Below are 21692 nucleotides of genomic sequence, written 5' to 3'. Positions count from 1 at the left end.
GCCAGGGGTGTAGAGCTATTTGTTTAAGCACCGGATTGGCAAAACAGGAGAGTCTGTAAACCAGTCTGCCTTGATCTATATCCGTGACTCTCACAGTATTTGCTGCCCACAGCTGTTTTATAGAAGGAAAACCTCATTCACTTCTATACATACAGTATATGGAAAGCCAAGTGAGCCACTATTCAGCCATTTATTTTGCCTGTTTTTTTGTGTAAAAACGCGCGAATATACGTGCAAATAGTGCCACACTTGGCTTTCCATACAGCTCTTTGGGCTGGTGCTGCACTAGAAAGTCTGTTGTGCGAATGAGATACTTTCTCTCTCTTTTTTTTTTTCGATGAACCTTTAGGGCAGGGGTATTCAGCTAAAATTCAACGAGGTCCAGTTAGAGAAAATCTCCCCATGCAAAGGTCCGGAACATCAAAATGTCTAAGTTGCTTTATGAATTACTGTGATATATATTGAAATAGCTTGTAGCTTTATCAANGTGTGCCTTGGCAGTCTCAGTGTGATATAATGAGCATATACCACGGCCTGTCGTGAGCTTTGCTTAAATATATAACAATAGTCTTAATTTACAATAGGCATAATTGTAAAACAACATAGGCCTACATCTATTGCAGTTATGATGTCATAATAACATACAATTGTATAAAACACAATTTGCTTACATCTTTGTTCTCTTTTGATAATCAAACGAAACGGATTTAAAGGACAAAAAGAATGCAAACAAACAAGTGAAATGAACTGAATTGCTTTTGATTCACTGGCAGGAGCGACAAGTGAGGAGGAGCAAAAAGTGAACAATGACGGAGAGATTGAACAAAGAGAAAGAGTAGAGGACAGAGAGAGTAATGAACAGGAAGAAGACAGAGAGACTCAATAAGATGGAAGAGAGGGTGCAGGTTATGGAAAGGAGAGAGACATGGAAAATGAATGTTGACAATGTGTTGTGATCATTTTAGCCTCTTCTGCATGTCCTGATCATTAATAGTAACAATCAACTGATTCTTATGCATTACACTTTCAAAAATAATTGATGCTGCAGCCCACCGACATGGTTTGAAATCAATATATTATCCAATTTGTGACCCCCCACAGGACTTAAAAAGCACCTAACTAGATCATGAAAATCCCAAAAACCTCGGGGGGTGTCCCCCGAACCACCCAAACATATTTGGACCTGGTATTTAGGAAATCCTGGATACGGTCCTGTGTGTTGGAGTAGGGGCTCTGTAAGGAAGTCTGAAGGAAGGGGCAGATTTTGTTTTGTTTTTGCAAGCAATGTAAATAAGAAGGCAATTATTGAAATGATTGAGTTTTTTTGCTGACATGTGACTTATTATGTGTTGTTATATAATAATGTGTTATAAATTCGCACATATTCGCATTGATCTAGTAATTAACTACAATTTATATGTAGCTCTATCAGAATCAGAATACCTGACTTTTTAATTGATAAAGCAAAAGTTAAGATGGAGACAAAAAATAAAACACTATGAGATAAAATAAAAGTGCATGCACAAAAAATATAAAGAAATAGAATAGAAACCATTTAAAAGTTATTCAAAGTAAACCAACCATAGATTATCCCTAGAGTAGCTTTAGTGTTAATTCTTCCAGTGTGAAGTTATTGGAAGCTTGCAAATCCATACTTTTTCAAGTAACTTCCCCAACACTTCTCTAAAATTATTCTGAAGACTGTCCTTAAATCTGCATTATGTAAATACATTGTTTTGTGTCTATTGTCAAGTTTGTCCCTCTTCGCTTGCCTTACCCGCTGAACGCTAATCACATGACCAGGCAGGGCTGCTGCTGCTGCAGCTGGTGTTGTCGAGCTGTCACAGAGAAACTGTCAAACACACACTTATTGGATTAATTTGTAAGTATAACTGATCCACCGTGTTACAAATATTCTTCGATTATTTGTTTTTGCTAAGTTGTAAGTTATTTATGTCCGTGTTATGAACAATGAGATCAAATAAATAATGGCTAAAGAAAGCGAGAGCTGCTGTTAGCATCTTGTAGCTAACGTTACAATCAGTGGTCAGTATGGTGTTACAAATATATTAAACTATGGGCTACACCTTAAGCCTTTATACAGTTAATATGTGCATTTCACATGCTGGATAAAATAGTGCTCGCTTACTGTCAGAAAAGCAAATAACGTGACTTATTGTCTAAGTTATCTAGGTTAGTCTTTCAATGGGTGGGTCAGGTGTTTAAACTGGCTAATATTACACGTTCATAATAAAAGATAAAGCGTTAACATTGCATTTAAGTCAAATATCTGTAACGTTAAGTCATTGTAATGGTTGTAAAATGTGTGATGTTTTAGATTTGTGCAACTTATAAAACTGTCAGCAGTAACGTTAGCTTGTTAGCATAGCTTTCTGTAGACGACCAGAGCGGGCTGAACATGTAAACGTCTGTTACTCATGAGAACTATATTACATGATAACTAACCTCCATTTCTACAGGTATAACAACCGCAATTTGATTGCATTTTTAAAAGAGTACGACGTAATACAGATCTGCTTCAAATACCCTGTAATAAAGTGTGTCTTCTAGATATGGCTGTTTATTGACACACTTGCATCTCATGTTTCATCACGTAAGTCACATTATAAAGTTTGCATAAATGACCAGGTTAGTGGTTGAAATGTACATGTTAACCATAATACATATTTTCAAATCTGTGTTAGATTTTTTGGGCATGTTTAGTAAATACTTTGATCCCACCAAGTATCTGGAATATCATATTTGGATTTTGTTAAATATTAATAGCCTCAATCTGATCTGCCCCATTCTCAGTGTCCCAAGATTTTCTCTGGCGTGATGGAGTCATTATGGGGTGGATTGCACACCCCGTGAAATGTGGACCAAAGCAAGAATCTCCCAACCTGCATCTCTTTTCCCAAAACACATCCTGCCGCTGTCATGGCCTCCAGTTATCCACCCCCCTTTGAAGGAACAGGTGAAGTGAAGGAGGGCTTTCTCTGCCCACTTTGCCTGAAGGACCTTCAGTCATTCTACCAACTCCAAGCCCACTTTGAAGAGGAGCACTCTGGGGATGACCGCGATGTGAGGGGACAGATCAAAAGTGAGTCCCATGGATTGTTATTGAAGATTCTGCTCACTGCCACGAAGCCATTTGAGTCTTATCAAGTTGTGCAAAACAGGGTCTTAAGAAACAGTCAAATACTTAGTGCTGAATAGTTAAGCGAAAAGACAGTACTGGCTTCTTAAAAAGCAGCATAAGGAGTATGGTTTGAATTTGATAAAAGGCACTGCAGTGTTTGACTGGGGGAGATTGTTGCCAGGATGAATTGGCAACATATTCTGCTGCAGGGAGGGACAGTAGATTAAAGCGGAAAAATAGTGAAATCTAGAGAGGAAGAATCTCAGTTGGAAACAGAGGCATGCTCAGAGTTTAGTTCTCTGATTTATAGCAGCCATTTGGATGAAGTTAAAACCAATATATATGGATATTTTGTGTAACAGTGGAATTATTTTTATTTGTGCACAGGTTTGGTTCAGAAGGCAAAAAAGGCCAAAGACAAGCTGTTGAAACGAGATGGAGATGACAGAGCGGATACAGGCAGTTATGAGTCATTCTACTATGGAGGAGTGGACCCCTACATGTGGGAGCCTCAGGAACTGGGTGAGAATAGAAAACTGGGCGAAAGAAAATCCCCACTCCTTTTTAAATGTTCCTTTTTTTCATACCATTTGAAAATAAAAAAAGAATGATTAATAAACACCTGAAAGCTGCAACCACTTGCTGAACTCTTACGGTTTCCTTTCTCTTTGTTTTGTAGGAGCGACCAGAAGTCACATTGACTTCTTTAAAAAACACCGGGCAGCCAGGATAGATCACTATGTCATTGAGGTCAACAAGCTCATCATTAGACTGGAAAAGGTATGTTTACAAAGCATCGGAACTCATTCACACCATAAATATTTTCTCAATATATATATTACACTCAAGGTAGGGCTGCTCGATTATGGCAAAAATCATGATCTCGATTATTTGGATCAATAATAGATATCACAATTATTAAAAACGATTATCCATTTATTTTGAAAACATCAATTTATTGGAGAAAAACATTTGAACAGTATGTTTTTAACAGTTGATTACCCTGAACTTTAAGTGTAATTAAACTGAAAAACCAATAAAAACTTTTTTTAATAATAATAAAAAAATAATCGTTTTATTTCGATTACGTTGTTTTCGTAATCGTTGCAAGCCATAATCGTAATTGCGATTTAAAATACGATGAATTGAGCTGCTCTAACTCAAGGTGTTACTGTGAAAACTAATTTGCAATAAATAAATATATTGTTGTTTCAGTTGACATCGTTTGACAGGATGAACTCTGATGTCGCCAAAATCAGAGGTTTGTTCACATGTTTCTATCACAACTATGAATCCTATGAGTTTGTTGATATAAATGATTTAATATTATAAATGATTAAGTGTTCATCCTGCTTTACAGCTATTGAGAAGTCAGTGGTGTCATGGGTGAATGACTCGGATGTCCCGTTCTGTCCTGACTGTGGAAACAAGTTCAACATCCGGAACAGGCGGCACCACTGCCGTCTCTGTGGGTCCATCATGTGCAGGAAGTGCATGGACTTCATCCTTTTACCTATGGCTCGTACGTATGAGCAAATCTCTGCAAAAAAAATCAATATTAAAGTAAGGTTACACCATGTGTGTCTCCGTGCTGTGACAAGTTCGCCTTTCATCTGTGCACAGAAAAGCTGATCAGCGGGACTCGAGTTAACCTCGGTGTACTTGGAAGCCCCGTTCATTCCCATTCTCCCCAAGTAGGGGGGGGGAACAGTGGGATGGGCTCCAGGAGAGGCAGCATCAGCAGCCTGAGCAGCGTCACCTCCATGCTGGAGGAGAAGGACGACGAGAAGATCCGCTGCTGTCACCACTGCATGGACACGCTGCTGAAGAGACAGCAGAAGCTGGAAGAGAGGGACCACATGCCGGATGTTGTGAAACTTTATGAGGTTTGGCACATCAAACAATATTAAAGTTCAAATAAGAACAAACTCTAAATATGTCTATTTTTCTGTCCCCACAAGTCTGTTCACTTTTCACGCCGTCTTGAGTTTACACTGCTGTATCCTTCCCGTCATTCAGTGTTTGGCTTTTGGGGTTTCCTGTTGTTCACTTGCTCTCTACTTGTCTTCCTGTCAGAGGCTGAGGATGTGCATGGAGAAAGTGGATGAAAAGGCTCCAGAATACATAAGAATGGCAGAGTCGCTCAAGTAAGCTCCAGTTAAAAAGTCATTTAGTTAGCAGGTGAGAAATAATCTTTGATACTGGAGACTTCTTGCTTACTGTCATGGCTGTTTGCTTTCACAGTGCCGGAGAAACTACATATAATCTTGACACGGCTGGTGGACTGAGACTGGAAGTGCAGAAATACTACGAACTAATCGATGCCCTAAGGTAGCTGTCAATCTATCGAATAACAAAACTGAACAAAAGTCTTCTTCATTCGTATTGTTAAATATGGAGTTCTTTGTTTTCTTCTCAGTAAGAAGATTTTAACACTAGGAGCAAAAGATGATCCACCACCGCGTCCAAAGTCCCTCCAGCTGCAGAAGATGATCCGATACACAGCAACACTATTTGTTCAGGTAATATTCAGGCTCCATCCCTAAGTTGGGTTGTACTGAGGTTTCCCATTAATCACTCACTACATGAATACAGTACTCCTGCTACATATACGTCTTTCCAATTTGACCTCTCCTTTCCCTAAATTCTGCCCTTCTTCTTGTCCTCCTTGTTTTAGGAGAAGCTGTTAGGTCTCATGTCTTTACCCACTAAGGCAAAATATGAAGAGCTGAAAGAAAAGAGGAAACAGGAGCAAGAGAAGAGACTCCAACAAGAGAGACTGGTGAGACTGTGTTCTCCTCCCACTCATTCTTCATCTTCCTTCATAACAAATGTTTAACCCTATATGTCCCCGCTCAACAGGTCAGCCAGGAGACCCTGAAGAAGAGGCAGGAGTCTGAGAAGAACCGTCCAACCCCCAGTACAAACGGAGAGCAGCCGCAAGCCCCCAGAGCTCCACGCATGACCAAAGCTGGCGGCTGGTTGCCCTCCGCAGACTCCGTCCATACCCGCAGTGAGCTGGAGGACCCCCTGCTGCAGCAGATTGAAAACATACGGTCGTTCATTCGCCAGGCGCGGGAGGCCAACAGAACAGACGAGGTGGCCATGTTGGAGGAGAACCTGCGTCAGCTACAGGACGAATACGACCAGCAGCAGACCAGCCTGGCCATCGCACTCTCCCAGAAGATGGCCGAGGAGGAGAGCTTGCAGCAGGGGGAGCTGGACCGCCTGGAAGCGTGGGAAAGGGACGAGAGGGAGCACTGGGGCCCCAAGGTGGGCCCCACCCAGCCCTCCTTCACTTGGGAGAGGTCTCTGGATATCAGTACGCCACCGGGCTTCCAAGGAAACCCTGAGACAGAGGAGCTGACTCCCAAAGCTGAGAGTCCGTCCTCTGTCAGAGCGTTCCCTGCTCTCACGAGCCAGGAGGAGTCACCCCCCCGGTTGAGAAGCTTAGGGGGGCATGTGACCCCCCCGGGTGGTGAAGGACAGAACAACACCCCCCTCAACCCTTTCGATGAAGAGTCTACCCCCACTGAGGAGGATCCATCCAACCCCTTCTTCGAGGAAATAAAGAGAGAACACAAAGAGGTGAGCAACGGGAAGAAAGAATACAACCCGTTCGATGAAGATGAAGAGGTGGAGGAAGACCAACAGGCCGAGTCGGCACCAGGCAACCCCTTTGAAGAGGACGGCACTACAGACACAGGCAACCCTTTCCTGGAGGCGTCCGGGAGCTCTCCAGAGGTCTCCACCAACCCCACCAACCCCTTCGAAGGGGACGATGAAGAGGCTTTGCCCGACGTGGACATGATAGAGGAAGAGTTGCTCCTGCAGCAGATTGACAACATCAGGGCCTACATTTTTGACGCCAAGCTCAGCGGGCGTCTCGATGAAGTGGAGCTCCTGTCAGAGAACCTCAGAGAGCTACAGCACACCCTTACAGAACAAAAAAAAAAGAAGCACTGATACCTTGAACAAAAAAAAAAACAAGATTACCCACCTGCTACTTACCAAGTCCTGCAAGGCTAGCTCACTTTACATGATGACTAATGAGCCCACTGATTTGAGTCTGGGTGAGGTCTGCTGAACCACAAAAAGATGAGTCACTAAATGAAATGTGTACTAGAGCGTGGTAGTCTGGAGTGATTTCCTTAATTTCCAACATCTTTCTTAACCACTTATCCTGTACAGGGTCACAGGGGGCTGGAGCCTATCCCAGCATGCACCGTTTGTAAGCACTGCAACTAAACATCTATTTGTACAGGCATGTTCTGAAGATATTAACCCTGTAGTTTCAGGGACAACATGAACAATGGAAGACAGAAGAATGCTACTTTAAACATTTGTTTAATCGGACAGTCAAGACGGCTGAAGCTATGAACAAAGTCTAAATGTAATTTCGGCCAAGGGTGAACAAACGGAAATGATTAATGCATGTTTCAACATCTTTTGTGGAACGACTGTCTTTCCTTTTTTTGTGAAAGTACTTCCTGTATTCCAGTGAAACAGACTTCGATGTGTAAAATCAGTTGCCCTTTAATTTCATAAGTGCCATCTTGGTGTACCCGCACATGAGCTTATTTGTGGTAATTGAAGTTCCTGCTGTTTTTTTTTAACCAAAGCACCAAACCATGCTTTACTGTTCCAGCTGGTCCATGAGCAACATTATAACTATCACCGAACAACCATCTGATAATAATTAAACATGAAATTAGCCTTATATGACAGCAGTCGGGCAGCCCAAAGTGATGATTAAATACGATGTTATATATTAAAATGTAATCCCAGGCTTAAATGAACTGTTCAGTCACAATTGTTGGTGCAGAGCCACTTTATAACGGAAACTAAAGTCTAATTTCAAGGCCATTATTGCTGATCCTGTTATGTAAATGTCACACTGACTATGATTACATTAACAGAGGTTAAAGCTTTTAATCATCATACTTTAAATAACAGCCACGTGTGCATCTGCAACACATTGTCCAAGCGTTGAGTGTGTATTTGTTATAACAGCTATTCATTTCTGTGTCAGTGAAAGTAGTTTTCTCTGTAAATCCTTAATGAACATGTTGACCTGTTTCTGTTCGCATGGACGTAAGTGTTGATCTTGTGCATCTAGTCTGTCATGTTGGCCTTGCTATGAAAGGGTAATGTTGTTTTAAGCATCTCAAACACCACATTGAGCCAAGTAAACGGAGCAATTACAATGTTTTACTGTTCGACCATTAAAATGTTAATGCTAACAGTTCCACTTCTGATCCAAATGAGCAGGGCGTATGTCTGTGTAGGTGCAGTTTGATGCTGGTCTTTCTAAAAGAGCAAGTGGCCCAGTTTCTCGTATTGCAATATTCATTTTTTGTACACATTCTGATCAAATCTCAAAACACATAGCTCCTGTAATGTGCTGTTGGCCGAGGTCTGTATGTGAAGCATGTTATCTGTGTGGTAGTCATCTAACAAGTCCATTAAGAGTTCATCCAAACGGCACTCACCATCAACTGAACACTATCTGCCGAAGCACATCATAGGCAACTAATTAAGCACCAGAATTCACTGGAATCATAGTTTACAGATAGGAATCAGCATTAAGACTGACTTAATGCCCAACAGCAACATTAGACAGTTTTTGTTTGTCAGATAAATGTACACTACATGCCAGCAAGTATTATCACTCTGTGCTGCTACATCCTAACATTTATGTGTCTTTCCTGTCAGTCAGAATGTCCACGTTTATCGTCATTAGACTTCCGTTTTTTGTGTCGTCTGCTAAACTCACTTTGCTTATCTGTGCTGTCAGATGTTAAGTAAAACATGTGACACGGTAAATGTTTTGTGACAGTGTGAATAACTCCAGGAGCTTCATGGTGAATAAGCAGTTTAGCTAATTTGGTAACAGATTTTAAATCACACAGACATCAATTTATTACAATTCCATCTCAGCACCAATAAAAACGTTGTCTCTGTAAAATGTTCCTCGTTCTTGTCATAAATCTGGTAGAAGTTTTGCTTCTCAATTTAATCCTGTCTCACGTGAAAACGCTGTGGTTACGCTCGCTCAGGACTTAGATTCCTAAGGTTCAAACAGAGCGACAACTACAGCCACGTAAGCAAATCATTTTTATTTTAATGTTTACATTGCAGTGTTGACACTGGGCTGGATGTAAATTGCATCCGGATGTGTTGATTTGTCAATCCAGACACCTCACGTATAAACGGATATCAAGTGACCCAAACCTCGACCAGTTTTCATCGTGTGTTTGAAGGTTCCTGCTGCTCATGGTGGACTCAAGAGTCTCAGTCCAGTAACGTTCTCACAATGCACAGCATAGTGGGACCCCTTTAATTACTCATATTTACAGCAAAGTATGCAATGCAGGAGTCCTCTTGTGTATTCGTACAAAATCATAAACAACACCAAACCATAAAATTGTCCATTTACAGTACTCGGCTCTCTTCAGCTGCTCACTCCTGAGCTGCTGCCATCTTGGTGCGGTATTTGCCCGTCATCTCTTTTGGCAGAGCGGTGGTCCCGGGACACGGCACCTGGCCGTCCACCTCGCAGATACACTCCCGCAGGCAGTACTTCCTGGGACCAAAGTTTGCCGGGTTGGATTCCTGCATCTTGGCCTGAGCCTCAGCTTGTAACACTTCTCTGTAAACAGAAAGGGGGGGTAAATCAATATGTTTAAAGAATATCTGGCAACCGAAGTAATAGGCCGTTTCCACAATACAATTTACAAATTAGTACAATTGAGATGCCATTTTAGGAAAAGCACAGAGGTAAATGAAAATAGTGGTGGCCTGATTTGATTTAGCTGTTTTGTGCATAACTGCCATGACACTCAAATTAAACTGAGCCATTATTTATCGGTAACATTAATACTTTCCTTCTTAAACAACTCAAAATATCTGTACATTCATAGTTATTTACAGGCAGTGATCTTATATCATCCATTAGTATAACAAATAAACAGAGGTTTAAACCAGTTCTTAAAAATAAAAAAATCACGAGATAACTTCTGTTATGATTTGGTATTATATAAATACATTACAGTTGATGTGTTTTGTTGTGATGAGTCCTACATGATGAACTATAGTTAAATGATCCAGTTTCATCCTTTATTTTATAATGTCTGATGAACGTATCTAAATATTTGATTTATATATCCCCAATAACTATAATCACAAGCTCTTATAATGCAGGTTTAGTGAAACACAGCACACACTTAAACAAAGACTCTTTACTCACTCTGTTTTGCCCAAAATCTTCCTCACATGGTCGGAAATATGTTTGTGGTCCTTTCCTTCAACGTCCACCAGCACTTGCTCTCCATCGTCTGCAGAAGAGAGAAAGGACATTAGCCCAAGCTTGGCAGGATACCTAATAGTAATGATACTGATATTATTAAGACTATTACAGGTCAAACAGTGCAAGGCTACACACCCAGGTAGAACTTCAAGAACGGCGACGGGGTCATATTTTTGAACATCATGACTTGCACCCACTGGTTTTTATACTGAATCTGAGGAATGTTGAAGAACACAAATTTTCTGCAAAAGAGGGAGAAAGTTCACATTTTAAGAAACGCATAACTGGACAGGCAGCATGACTTTCTAAATACAGTTTAGAGAAACAACTTCAACACAAGAGAAAAGGTCTTCTTTTCAGGCAGGTGAAAGGAAAACAATAAAAGCACAGTCAAATATCCAAAGTTATAAAAACGGGTTGTTAAAATAAATACCAAATCTATTAGTGAGGCTAACTTAAGCGAGTTATTCTGTCTAATTGAACAAAAATAAAACATTAATCACAATCAAATTCATTTGTCTACTGTAAAAACTTTAATGCTGCTACTTATTTAAACATGCAGGCACTATATTCACGTCTGAGGTTTTTTATGCCTGGTTTTGATTCATTTGAATCATGTAATACTACAGTATGTTGTTTTGTTTTACTGCAAGACACTAGAAGTTACCTTGATAAATAGGTAGAACATTTTATGTGATGATAAAATCCACTAAACCAATTTTAGCTGACACTTCCTGAGATGTTATGGACCAACAATTGTCTAATCAAGACAAATAATGAGCGTACAATTATAGATACTGGAATGTATCATTATGCACCGCCCCATCGTCACACAAATGATATTTAGGGTTGAGTGCATACCACTTTAATAACACACGCTTTTTATAAAATATCATTATGAGGAGCAGTCTGCTTTTAGCTCACAGGACGAGACATATCTGCAGTGTTGTTTGTTTTACAGTGAAGTGGTCTGATGTCTCTGACCTTGCTCCCTCGCTCAGCTCTCCATGTGTGTTGTAGTTCACCGTCATGATCTTCACTCTGTTTTTAAACACGATGTCTCCCTTCTGCAGATACTCCAGAGTCCTCCTGATCGGAAACCGTCCTTTCATAGGCATTTTAAACTCTTTTTTGTCCACAAAATATCATATAAAGCAGCCTATGCCTGAGTCGCACAAGCAAAGCACACTGACAGGCGCCTTTTGATGACGTTTTGAGTCGTTGTTACGTGTTTTTTTTTTATGGAGAAGAAAAACGTCGGTAGTAGGCTCTTTAGAAAACGATGCTCATAATAAATACGGAATTATATATTAAAAATAAAATACAAGTAGATGAAATGTAGATCATAAGAAAACAAGTTTACATTCAGGCTTTATCATTTTGTACAAGCCTACACTTGGTAGTAGTAGTCTTTAATAATATATTTCAGAGAATACGAATAATAGAAATTCATTGCAAAAACCATTAAAATGGGAATGACTTGCCACTCAAAAACATGTTTATCGGTGACTGTAATGTCACAATGTTTAAACCCCACAGTCAGATAAATATTAAATGAATGATATAGCTTTACTATTTTTTTCAGAGAGCAGCAGAATATGAGATCAACATCCATTATGCGTTTACTGACAGGTTTCTCTAAATGATAGTTTGAGTTGTGTTTTTGTGTTGTCCTTGACCAAGCTTTAGTTACAGTACATGAGAGAAAACTCTGTAATATCCAGGTGTTGGCAAGCGTCATACTTAAGTTTTCAGCAATAATAGACTCAGTCATGTCATATTTCATAATGAATTGTTTATTTCTTTTTATAGCATGTGGCTTCAGAGAAGCAAGCCTCAGAGACTGGAATGCTGATACAGGAGCTCAGTCGATTATGCATGTTTTACATCTTCATTGGTGTGAGGTAGAAATGTGGGGTTGTGACAAACTTGAGCAAAAATATTTATGTGGTTTCTAAATCTTAATGTTTGAAGAAATGCATTTCACATAAGCATAAAAAACCAAGAAAATTAACATGGTATAAAATGTTAACAAAGGATACTCAAGCCACAAAGCTCAAGAATAGAAATCTGATGTGATATCCTGTAATGTAAGAGCTGCTTATGGTTAATATTTTAAATATTTTAAAGCCACAACATTTAAATACACATTTTTCATAAAGCATTTAATAAAATGCACTTAAGCAACTTCTTCATGCACTGCAATGCACTATAAAATGTATAACAATGCTCCTTATGAGGGCAGACAGCGACAAGATTATAAAATCTGGCTTACAAACAACATGCACTCATTTTAATGAAACTACATGTACAAAGGTCATCTCACAACAGTGCCTTTACAAACAGTTTGTATGGGTTTTAAACCCAAAATATTACAATTGACATTTACTTTTCAAGACATAATCCTTTTTGACCTCTTTACATTCCTGTTATCATTCATGTTGCTGTGGATTCTGAACCATTGAGGATTGGGTTAGTCAATGCAACTCTTTGTCTTTAAAGAAAATGCAGGTCTTTAAAATAAAAAAACGTACTCGAAAATGGCTTCCCAAAAAATCTTGGTTTTTTTTCAAATCAGGGAAACCTGCCCAAAAGTGCTTTAAGTACACTTAGTATGCAACAAGCACATTTGTTTACAACAAAATAAAGTTTTTAGAAAACATATAAAACACAAAGGTTTAGTCAACATGAAAACAGTGGAACGCCACACAAGCTGATTGATGTGCACAAAGCAAAGAACAAATGCAAACACAAGTACAAAAACAGTAGCATTGCTACACATAAGTAACATTTCTGAACTCAAAAATATGTAACATAATATAATTCCTTAAAAGAAATAACTGCCAATGATAAATACACATACAAGCAGATTGAGAAGAAGTGCCATGACACTGATGGGACAGAAATACCATGTTATAGATTGTCGTAAAGGGAAAGTGATCAGGTGATTGCACTGGTCATTAGCAACATATTCATGATAAGACATACATTAGTGTACATCTCTGATAAGTCTTTTAGAATAAAACAAGAAAAGGTTCGATGAAACTTGCTAATTTGGCCAATCTGAAGGTGCATTTAAGTTAAAAGTAAAATAAAATAAACCAGACATTGGTCATGTTGTAATGCACTGAATGGTCGGTAAATGCTGTTGACGCCAGTTCATATAAATACAGAACTTTGAGTATGAATTAATTGAGTCTTGAGTTAGTTTCATACCTGATTGGAGTTTCATTCCAACTTTTCTTTATGTATTTAAAGAGATTCTCATTAATGTATTACACCTTTGAGGCAATGTTGTCAGTTTAAAAATTGAAAAAAGATGGAATTATTACAAAGCGTGTATCGATTCCTCACTGAACTTTATGACATTCAGAGAAGTCATACGTTATCTTTGTAAAAGGCTGAATTCTCAATTCAACAGTACGGTCATTTAAATATTAGTTTTACTGCACCAATGTTACCAAATACCAACATAAACAAACACTTTATAGCTCAAAGTACACTTTTAAAGTGAGTACTGGAAATTACTTTAGTCTTTAGACTTTGAAATAGCTGAGATTCCACTTCCACAAGAGCAGGATTTCTGTTTCAGCTTATTGATAGAGTCTGTTATCTGCATGCTAATGGTAAGTTACGTATGTGGTCAACATGAGAGCATGGTAAGGCTTAGATAAAACAGAAACAATAGGAAAGGCTTAGAAGTTAAAGCTCATGTGTCTTTAGCTTGAAGTGCTATGAAGTCATTAAAGGAGAGGAGCACAGTTGAAGCTGCAGAGGGATTCCTTTTCCATTCAGTTCAGAGCGACTGAGGTTAGAGCCAGAAATCCAAGATCACCGCACTGCGTGAGCTCCAGAAAACATTCCTAGCGTCATCCTGGTTTTCCAATCCCAGATTATGTTAATATATCGAGGATTCCTGAATGACTTTGCACCATGCATCGTTATAAAACAAGGGGCTGCTGCAGGGCTTTAGAGTGGGGTTCAACGTTAAACCCCACCAGAGAAAAATAAGAGTACCTGAAGTGGATCCTAAAAGTTCCTGGTGCTGGAGCCATTGGCTGTCAGTCTGTGGGGTCAGAGTCCTGGCAGTTATACTCAGCCGTCTCCATCTTGAGGATGTATGGAATGATGCTGTCAATGGAGACGTTACCTATCAAGCCAGTGAAGAAGAGCTCCTCTGTGATGCCCGAGTTCATGAGGCGCAGCGCCGGGAGACGAGTCAGGATACGGGTCAACCTGGGAGACATGAAAACTCATCTAAACTCATGTGTTCACTGTTTGGCAAAGGCGGTGCTCTTATATGTTCCATAGCGTTTTCTCAAATGTGTTTATGGTGCCAAAATGAATGTCAGTTAGCCAGAGAGACACTACATTTCCTATACACTAAATCTAGATCCTGAATCACTAAATCCTCTATACAAGTGAATACCAACTGTTGGGGAATCCTTTGCTTAGGTATTCAACCTTTCACACAGTTCATCATTTTCTCTTCTCACTGTCTCCTTTCCGATGGCATAGGTCTACGGCCTTGGGTATTGCTGCTATCTCTCTTAAGGAGGGGCAGCTTGGGCGCGTTGTTGTTGCCAGCTTATGACCGAGCACACAAGCTGACATGAGATAGTTGATTGTTCAGGGACATCTAGAAGCCCTTCTTTTTAGGAAGGGAGGTTCCCTGGGGCACATTATTTTCTATGGACGACAGCTCTAGTTAGATTCAGGGTCCATATTTGTTTAGTCTCACTGATAAAGAATGTTGATTATTACACTCCGAACTGGTTAAAACCTGGAGCTACAGAAGAGTTCTTCAGAATTGATTGTGGCATCTCAACCGTGTGGTCAAACCGTGGCCCGTGACATGATAAATAAACCATCAGTGTTTGCCATCAAAGCTCCAGCTCTCCTCGTGTCTCTCTGAGTCCTGTTTCCAATTGCTTCAGAAGTTTCCCCCACACCAACCTCTTTTGTTTTACTTCCAGAGCTCAAACAAAGAGCTTCGAGATTTGTCTTGGCAAATGAGAAGCGCTATATAAATTAAATGTATTATTATTATTATTAAATGTATTAAACAGATACGTTCAAGTACCACTCAACACCACCCGCAACCCCACATTTATTCATTTTAATGGATTTCTAAACTGGATGATATTAAACCAGATCAAAGCTAGAGTGCCTTACTTTCTATATATAAATAAACATCTATTTAATTTCAATCCAAAGAAGCTCACACAATACTGATAAAGATATCGTCACGAGGAAAATCTCCCTGTATTCTGCAGTATTTTGGATTTCTAGTGTCTGGCGCTGGTGCATAAATAAACACTTATGGTTATGAAGCTGCATTCATTTAAATGAGAGTGTATCAGATGACATACAAACTGACATGCTTGCAGTCCAGACGAGGATGGACAGGAAGTAAGAATGTACCTGTAGGTTTCCTCTGGGTACGTTTTCTGCACGTAGTCCTGCAGCTCCATCAGGGCTTTCTCCTGGAACTTCTCAATCTGACCACTGCTGTCCACACCTGGGTGATCTGATAATCAAACGGAACAACTGTTGATTTTCAAAATGCAAAATACAAGTCATTTATTCAAAGCACTCTCCCTCCTTCATGGAAATCTTTAGATTTTAATGATCCCTATCATTAACCAGGAAAGCAGACACTCACCAGGGCTGAACAGCACTATAGCTTTCAGGTAGGCGTACTCGTAGCTGTCCGTCTCCAGCTTCGTCATGCTGTTACAAAACTCCTGGAACTTCCAGATGTGCTCCATCACCTGCTTCACCCTCTCCCCCGAAAGCTTTTCTGGAAAAACGAAAATGATTTATAAAGAAGGCTTCATTATTTACTTTAAGATGAATCTTGCCTGGAGTGTCACGTCAACCAAAAATAAATATCAATATCAAAGACTGTTGACTGATGTTTTGTTAAAATCGGTGTTAATCTGAGGTGGCAGTTGCAAAAAATAAAGCAGTTTGGCCCAGAGTTCAGCTTACAGCCAAGCATAATATTTAGGGCTTGATTGTAGAGTGATTGACAGGATGGTCAGACTATACAAACCAGCACAGCCCCTAGTTGACCCCCCCACACACACAAACACACACACACACACACACCACAACACAGACTATATCACCCCTTGCTGCTAAATACCAACAAACTATGTGCAATATGTGCAATATATAAATGCCGTTCATAACTGTGTAATATATACCTGGCTGCTAAATCCGTAGAACTGTTACAGGATGTGTATTTTTTTAAATTATGTAACTGTAATTTTTTATTATATATTTTTTTAATTATATCATAACTAATAAGCTGTCTGTGGCTCTTTTTCCTGCTGTAACTACGCACATTTCCCCTCCGTGGGACTAATAAAGGTATTCTGATTCTGATTCTGATATATGCAGGCAGGCATCATGAGCGGAAAAAGAGCATGTAAACGTATTCTAGTAGTATCCAAAATGACCTAACTAAACCTGAACAACTGGATAATAGAGGACCTTTAACTTCCTACCTTCTGTGAAGTGGCAGTAGACACATTTTGGATGTAATTCATCTTTATAAAGTACATGTTAATGACACTTTCTAATACCTAAAGAATTAGGATTTGCACATTGGAGAAGCATTCATTTCCATAAGGCTTAGTGGTTGTGTTGGTGCAGTGAAGGAGTGTGAACGGTGCCAAAGGAGGAGAAACCCTCGCTCACATCTAAATTCAAACTGCTAAATAAAAAAATAGCCACATCTAGGTCTCACAGGTAACAGTGTGTGTGTTTTATAATGCTGCAGTAAAAACAACTTAGAAATATGAATCAAATCCCACTTCTTGACTCCTGAATATATGTGTGTGTGTCCTACTGAGAAGTGATGACGAGGTCTGAGGTCCATACCGTCCTGGATGCTGCTCTGAAGGTGGCTGATGATGGCGGCGAGGATGGTGGACAGGTTCATCTCGTGAGCGCACTGAGCCAGACCCAGAGTGAACAGCTCGTTCCAGCAGGCCCGCACCAGGCTGGTGTTCGCCTCCTGACTGAGGAGGACGGAGACAGAAGATACATAAGTGTGAGCAGGAAGACAGGCAATAATGCAACCTTTGGAAACATTCTCAAACAGACATTGTCTTTAGTGAATGTGCTTTTGAACATGTTGCACCCTCATCGTTGTGTGAGCTACGGGGACTCACCTTACTTAATATTTCTCTCAGCGTTGAACATTTAAAAACCGAATTGATTTGACCAGTGAATACGAATGTTGTGTTGCTTATAAGTGCATTCATAATTTAATGTAATAATTAATGTAATAATGTAGTTTGTTGCTTGTTCCTTTTATGGTAAACGTTGTACGTGTTGCCTTGGCCAGAAATCCCTTATAAAAGGAATTCTAAAACTAAATTGGGGTTCTCCTGGTAAAATCAAATAACAATTAATTGCATTACTAAAAGGAAAATAACTGTTTAAGTTAAGTCTTCCTGTCTCAAATGCATTCTCACCCAAGAGCTGAGAAGGCAGGGATGGAGCGTGCCCAGTGCATGGAGAGGAAGAGGAGTCTGGAGGCTGACTCACAGATGTAGTGCACGTTCAGATACTCAGGCATGGGGCTGGGCATGGTCAGCTGGACAAAGAAGGAAAGATCATAGGAGAGGAAAATATAAAACACTATGTGACAAAGATGTCTTACAGTGATGATTGCTGAAGTTAAAGAAACAAGATTTGCAGACTATGGCTTTAGCTTATACACAATTCAAAATTGTAAGTAAATAAACCATTGTATAAATCAGGGGTGTCCAAACTTTTTTCACGAGGGCCACATACAGAAAATGATTGGAAGGGCTGGGCCACTCCCTAGAGGTGAGGTATATTGCCTCAGAAGTTCAGTTAGAAGCTGGAAAAATCAATCCAATGAAGGTAAATGATTCTTGATGTTTTGTTGATCGGAACAAGGCTTCATGGTATCCTCCACAACAGCTATATGAACACTACAAAACTGATTTTGACAATTTTAGCCAAGTCTGAAGGTCTCTAAAAAAGTGTATAATTTGGTGTTCGGGGAAGACCTTGCACAATTGCTGTGGGTCACTCGGGGTCAAATTTGGCCCAATCAAGATTCCTCTTTGACTTTAGATGCCCCACCCCCACCCCTTCATCCACTGTAACAATAATTCAAAAAAAAATTGGGGGAGATTGTATTCTAATATTAGTCTATTATAGTCAGATAACGTAATGATCCACTGTCTTCACTATAGGAAATATAATGAGTGAATTGAATCACAGGTTTTACTTAAATATGTGGTGTATTGTTTGTTGGGGGCATCACATATAGTTACAACAGGATTGTACGGTTATGAATGCATAATAAGTTAGTTATGATGTAGTTAAAACAATATTGGATGATAGCCATTATCTTTGAGTGTTTTGGACTGAGATAAATCACAGGTCAAAATTGACCCGCGAACACCATGAACGGTAACAGCTTTCGAACACAACACAAGGGTTAAGAAAAAAACAGCCTACTTCAATAAGGTTTCATTTATTGTGTTGGCAGCTCATTCCTTAAAACAGAAGCTTCAGATTGGAAATATGAAGGGTATATCTCAAGGTTGTTATGTACATTTATTATTGGGCTTTTTTCTTATCAACTTAGATTTGTTAGAAAATGTTTCCAACTTTAATTGACTGAATATATTTGAAACTTGGGCTTATTAACACATGAATACTGTGTAATATATTTGAACATATATATTTAAGAATTCCAATATAAGACAAGCAGATAAAACAAATGACGACACAAGCAGAAGTTTCATTTATGGGCCATTGTCATGTCTCGCAAATTATGTTAGTTAGTTTTTGTCTTTGTCTAGTGATTTTCCCCTTTATTTTTGAATAGTAACCTTCCCTCTCGTTTCAGATACTCTGACCTCCCTTCCTTGTGTGTCTCCCACTCCTGTGATTGTCGACCCCGCCCCTGATTGTTTCCACCTGTTCCCCATTACCTGGTGTATTTATTGTCCTCGTCTCCCTTTGTCCTGTGCCAGTTCGTTTCGTTCCTTGTGACTACCACCAGCATTAGCAATCCAGGATTAACCCCAAGCAGAGCTTTGAGCCACGTCTTGTTTAAGTATTTTTGTTGTTCATGCTCCTAGTGTTTTTCCTCTTTAAGAGTGATTTTGTTTTTGTACCACTATCGTTGAGCTTTGGTTTGAATAAAACCTTTTTTTTGTTAAATTCTGTGAGTTGTGCATTTGAGTTCATACCCGTTTAATCAGTCGTAACAGTACGAACTGGCCTAAACATGAACCCAGCCGACTCTGAACAGCTGAGAGCAGCGCTTCGCTCTCAGGGAGGCCGCCTCGCTCAACAGGAGGATCAGTTAATGGCCATCCAGCAGGGAGTATCACACGTCACAGACAGCCAGAGGGAGTTCGAGTCATCTGTTACAAACCAGATTAACCACCTGGCGGGGCAGTGTCCACCCACACGCTGCTCGCTCACCTCAAGACTGAGCCTCACACCCACCTCCGGCCGGACCCGAAGCGAATGGCGGACCCCGGCCGCTTCCACACCGTGTCAATCCGCCTGGCTCCGCCTGAGAAGTTTTCGGGGATCATCCATGACTGCCGTCCATTCTGGTGAATTGCAGCTTACCATTATTAGCGCAACCTACCGACAGCTTTGCCACGGGAGAGATCCCAAGGTGGCTTTTATGATTTTCCCATCTCACCGGCGCGCGCGGGGCGTGGGCTACCGGCTGAATGGTCGACGTGACTCGCCGATATGGCGAGTCTTTGGGACAGTTTACGGACTCGCTCCCTGACCGAACATTTTTGACCACACGTCCCCAGGCCAGGAAGCAGCTCGGGCTCTTTACAAGTTAGTCAAGGAAAAGACCGCTGTGTGTTCAGACTACGCAGTGGGGGAATTCTCGCACCATTGGCGGCCGATTAGTGGCTGGAATCTTCTGTCGCTTTGTTTCGATGCTGCCTTTATTAATCGGGCCTTTCTGACCTATTAAGGATCAGCTGGCCACCTTGGATCTTGCCAGTGGAACTAGACTCTGTCATTCATGTTTATGTATTGATGATCAGACTTGCTGAGAGGAAATCGGGAGAAAGGACAGGGCTGGCTCCTACTCTTCTATTTCCACTCTATGAGGGCACCTTCTTCCTACTCTTCTCACTCTCAGGAAGACTGCCATCATGCCACTGTTCTCTTTCCTTCCATCCCAGAGATCAGCGTCCCCACACAAGGACGAGGAGGGCCAACTGCAGCCTGGGACCGTGCCAAGCTGTCACTCGTGTCCACGGGAGGAAGCGCGGCCGCGCGCCTGCTGGAGGGAAGATGTTTTTACTGCGGTCAACAAGAGGTTCATCTGTCTCTCTCTGGATGCCGGTAAAAGACGGGCGCTCACCAGTGAACAGGGAGGCACTGCGGGAGCCGTCTCTTCCACGGCAGACTCTCCTCCCCGCAAGTTGACCACATAAAGGTAATCTGCCATGAAAGACAGTAACTCTCAAAGAGTGTTAATTGACTCTGGGGTGCTGACGGAAAGGCCTGGATGGATTGGGGATTAGGCTCATGAACTGAGACTTAATACTGAACTTTTGTCGTCCCCTTTGAAAGCCAGTGCTCCTGGATGGCAAAACTCTCTATTTCATGGTCACACAAAGACCGAACCCGTCACTCATCGATGATTGATGATCATTTGTGAACTCATGTCGTTTCACCCTGTTAATTTCTCTGCTCAACATCCTCTTCATCCTAGGGTTTTTCCTGTCTAACCAAGCATAAACCCCTATAGTTGATTGGCGCTCAGGCTAAAATTAAAGGCGGGTGGGGCAGGAGGTGGTTCACAGGATTGTTTTAAGTGTGTGGGAAACGAGTGGCAGGGTAGGAGGCGGGTTCTGGGAATCGTAGTACCCCGATCGGCGTTCACTAATACTCAACATATCCTGACCCGCAAGAATCACAGACCCAGATTTTGCAACTTCTGTTCTGCTGTTACGATTGACTGGCCAAGGTATTTTGTAAAACCGTGAGCGCCACCTCCCTTCCCTCTCTAATAGGCCGTATGACTTGGTCGCCATCAATCTGTTACCTGGGGCTCCAAATTTCGAACAGGGCGGTAGGTTCTATAACTCCCATCTCGGGTCGGGGGATAGGGGAGGCTGAAAGGCGTACAGTTCGGCACCTCCTCTTCGTGCAGGTCTGATCGCCGCCAGTCGTCTCTCCCCGCCTGGGGCGGTT

General features: G+C 40.8%; 3 protein-coding genes across 3 annotated transcripts; 1 reads left to right on the top strand and 2 right to left on the bottom strand.

Moving 5' to 3' along the window:
- Positions 1–1762: 1762 nt before the first annotated feature.
- On the top strand, positions 1763–7442 carry rbsn (rabenosyn, RAB effector). The gene is made up of 12 exons (XM_010785468.1): positions 1763–1882; positions 2815–3103; positions 3530–3664; positions 3822–3922; positions 4358–4403; positions 4503–4664; positions 4766–5028; positions 5219–5289; positions 5387–5473; positions 5562–5664; positions 5820–5924; positions 6005–7442. Exons 2-12 carry the CDS (start codon positions 2941–2943, stop codon positions 7106–7108), a joined length of 2340 nt encoding a protein of 779 aa, XP_010783770.1. The 5' UTR covers positions 1763–1882; positions 2815–2940; the 3' UTR covers positions 7109–7442.
- A 1059-nt stretch (positions 7443–8501) lies between these two features.
- Positions 8502–11666, bottom strand: mrps25 (mitochondrial ribosomal protein S25). Its single transcript, XM_010785467.1, has 4 exons — positions 11436–11666; positions 10587–10693; positions 10392–10479; positions 8502–9794 (listed from the first exon to the last, which is right to left on the bottom strand). Exons 1-4 carry the CDS (start codon positions 11567–11569, stop codon positions 9605–9607), a joined length of 519 nt encoding a protein of 172 aa, XP_010783769.1. The 5' UTR covers positions 11570–11666; the 3' UTR covers positions 8502–9604.
- Positions 11667–12251: 585 nt separating this feature from the next.
- LOC104957802 (nuclear receptor subfamily 2 group C member 2-like) lies at positions 12252–18070 on the bottom strand. The gene is made up of 5 exons (XM_010785466.1): positions 17942–18070; positions 17343–17482; positions 16117–16254; positions 15876–15981; positions 12252–14687 (listed from the first exon to the last, which is right to left on the bottom strand). Exons 1-5 carry the CDS (start codon positions 18055–18057, stop codon positions 14513–14515), a joined length of 675 nt encoding a protein of 224 aa, XP_010783768.1. The 5' UTR covers positions 18058–18070; the 3' UTR covers positions 12252–14512.
- Between the last annotated feature and the right edge of the window lie 3622 nt (positions 18071–21692).

Source organism: Notothenia coriiceps, unplaced genomic scaffold (assembly GCF_000735185.1).
Source record: "Notothenia coriiceps isolate Sejong01 unplaced genomic scaffold, NC01 NC01_scaffold00027765, whole genome shotgun sequence".
NCBI classification, from domain to species: domain Eukaryota; kingdom Metazoa; phylum Chordata; class Actinopteri; order Perciformes; family Nototheniidae; genus Notothenia; species Notothenia coriiceps.
This window is presented reverse-complemented; position numbering and strand designations above follow the sequence as displayed.

Bases quoted from the DNA above. Each gene is read 5' to 3' on its own strand.
- mrps25 (XM_010785467.1), bottom strand. From the start codon at position 11,569: ATGCCTATGAAAGGACGGTTTCCGATCAGGAGGACTCTGGAGTATCTG. The intron at 10,480-10,586 runs GTGTGTAGCCTT...TCTCTTCTGCAG, and splicing joins GTTCTTGAAGTTCTACCTGG to ACGATGGAGAGCAAGTGCTG. The intron at 9,795-10,391 runs GTGAGTAAAGAG...TTCTGTTTACAG, and splicing joins AAGATTTTGGGCAAAACAGA to AGAAGTGTTACAAGCTGAGG.
- rbsn (XM_010785468.1), top strand. From the start codon at position 2,941: ATGGCCTCCAGTTATCCACCCCCCTTTGAAGGAACAGGTGAAGTGAAG. The intron at 5,290-5,386 runs GTAAGCTCCAGT...TTGCTTTCACAG, and splicing joins AGAATGGCAGAGTCGCTCAA to TGCCGGAGAAACTACATATA. The intron at 5,474-5,561 runs GTAGCTGTCAAT...TTTTCTTCTCAG, and splicing joins GAACTAATCGATGCCCTAAG to TAAGAAGATTTTAACACTAG.
- LOC104957802 (XM_010785466.1), bottom strand. From the start codon at position 18,057: ATGCCCAGCCCCATGCCTGAGTATCTGAACGTGCACTACATCTGTGAG. The intron at 16,255-17,342 runs GTATGGACCTCA...TCGTTTTTCCAG, and splicing joins TCAGAGCAGCATCCAGGACG to AAAAGCTTTCGGGGGAGAGG. The intron at 15,982-16,116 runs GTGAGTGTCTGC...TTTGATTATCAG, and splicing joins TATAGTGCTGTTCAGCCCTG to ATCACCCAGGTGTGGACAGC.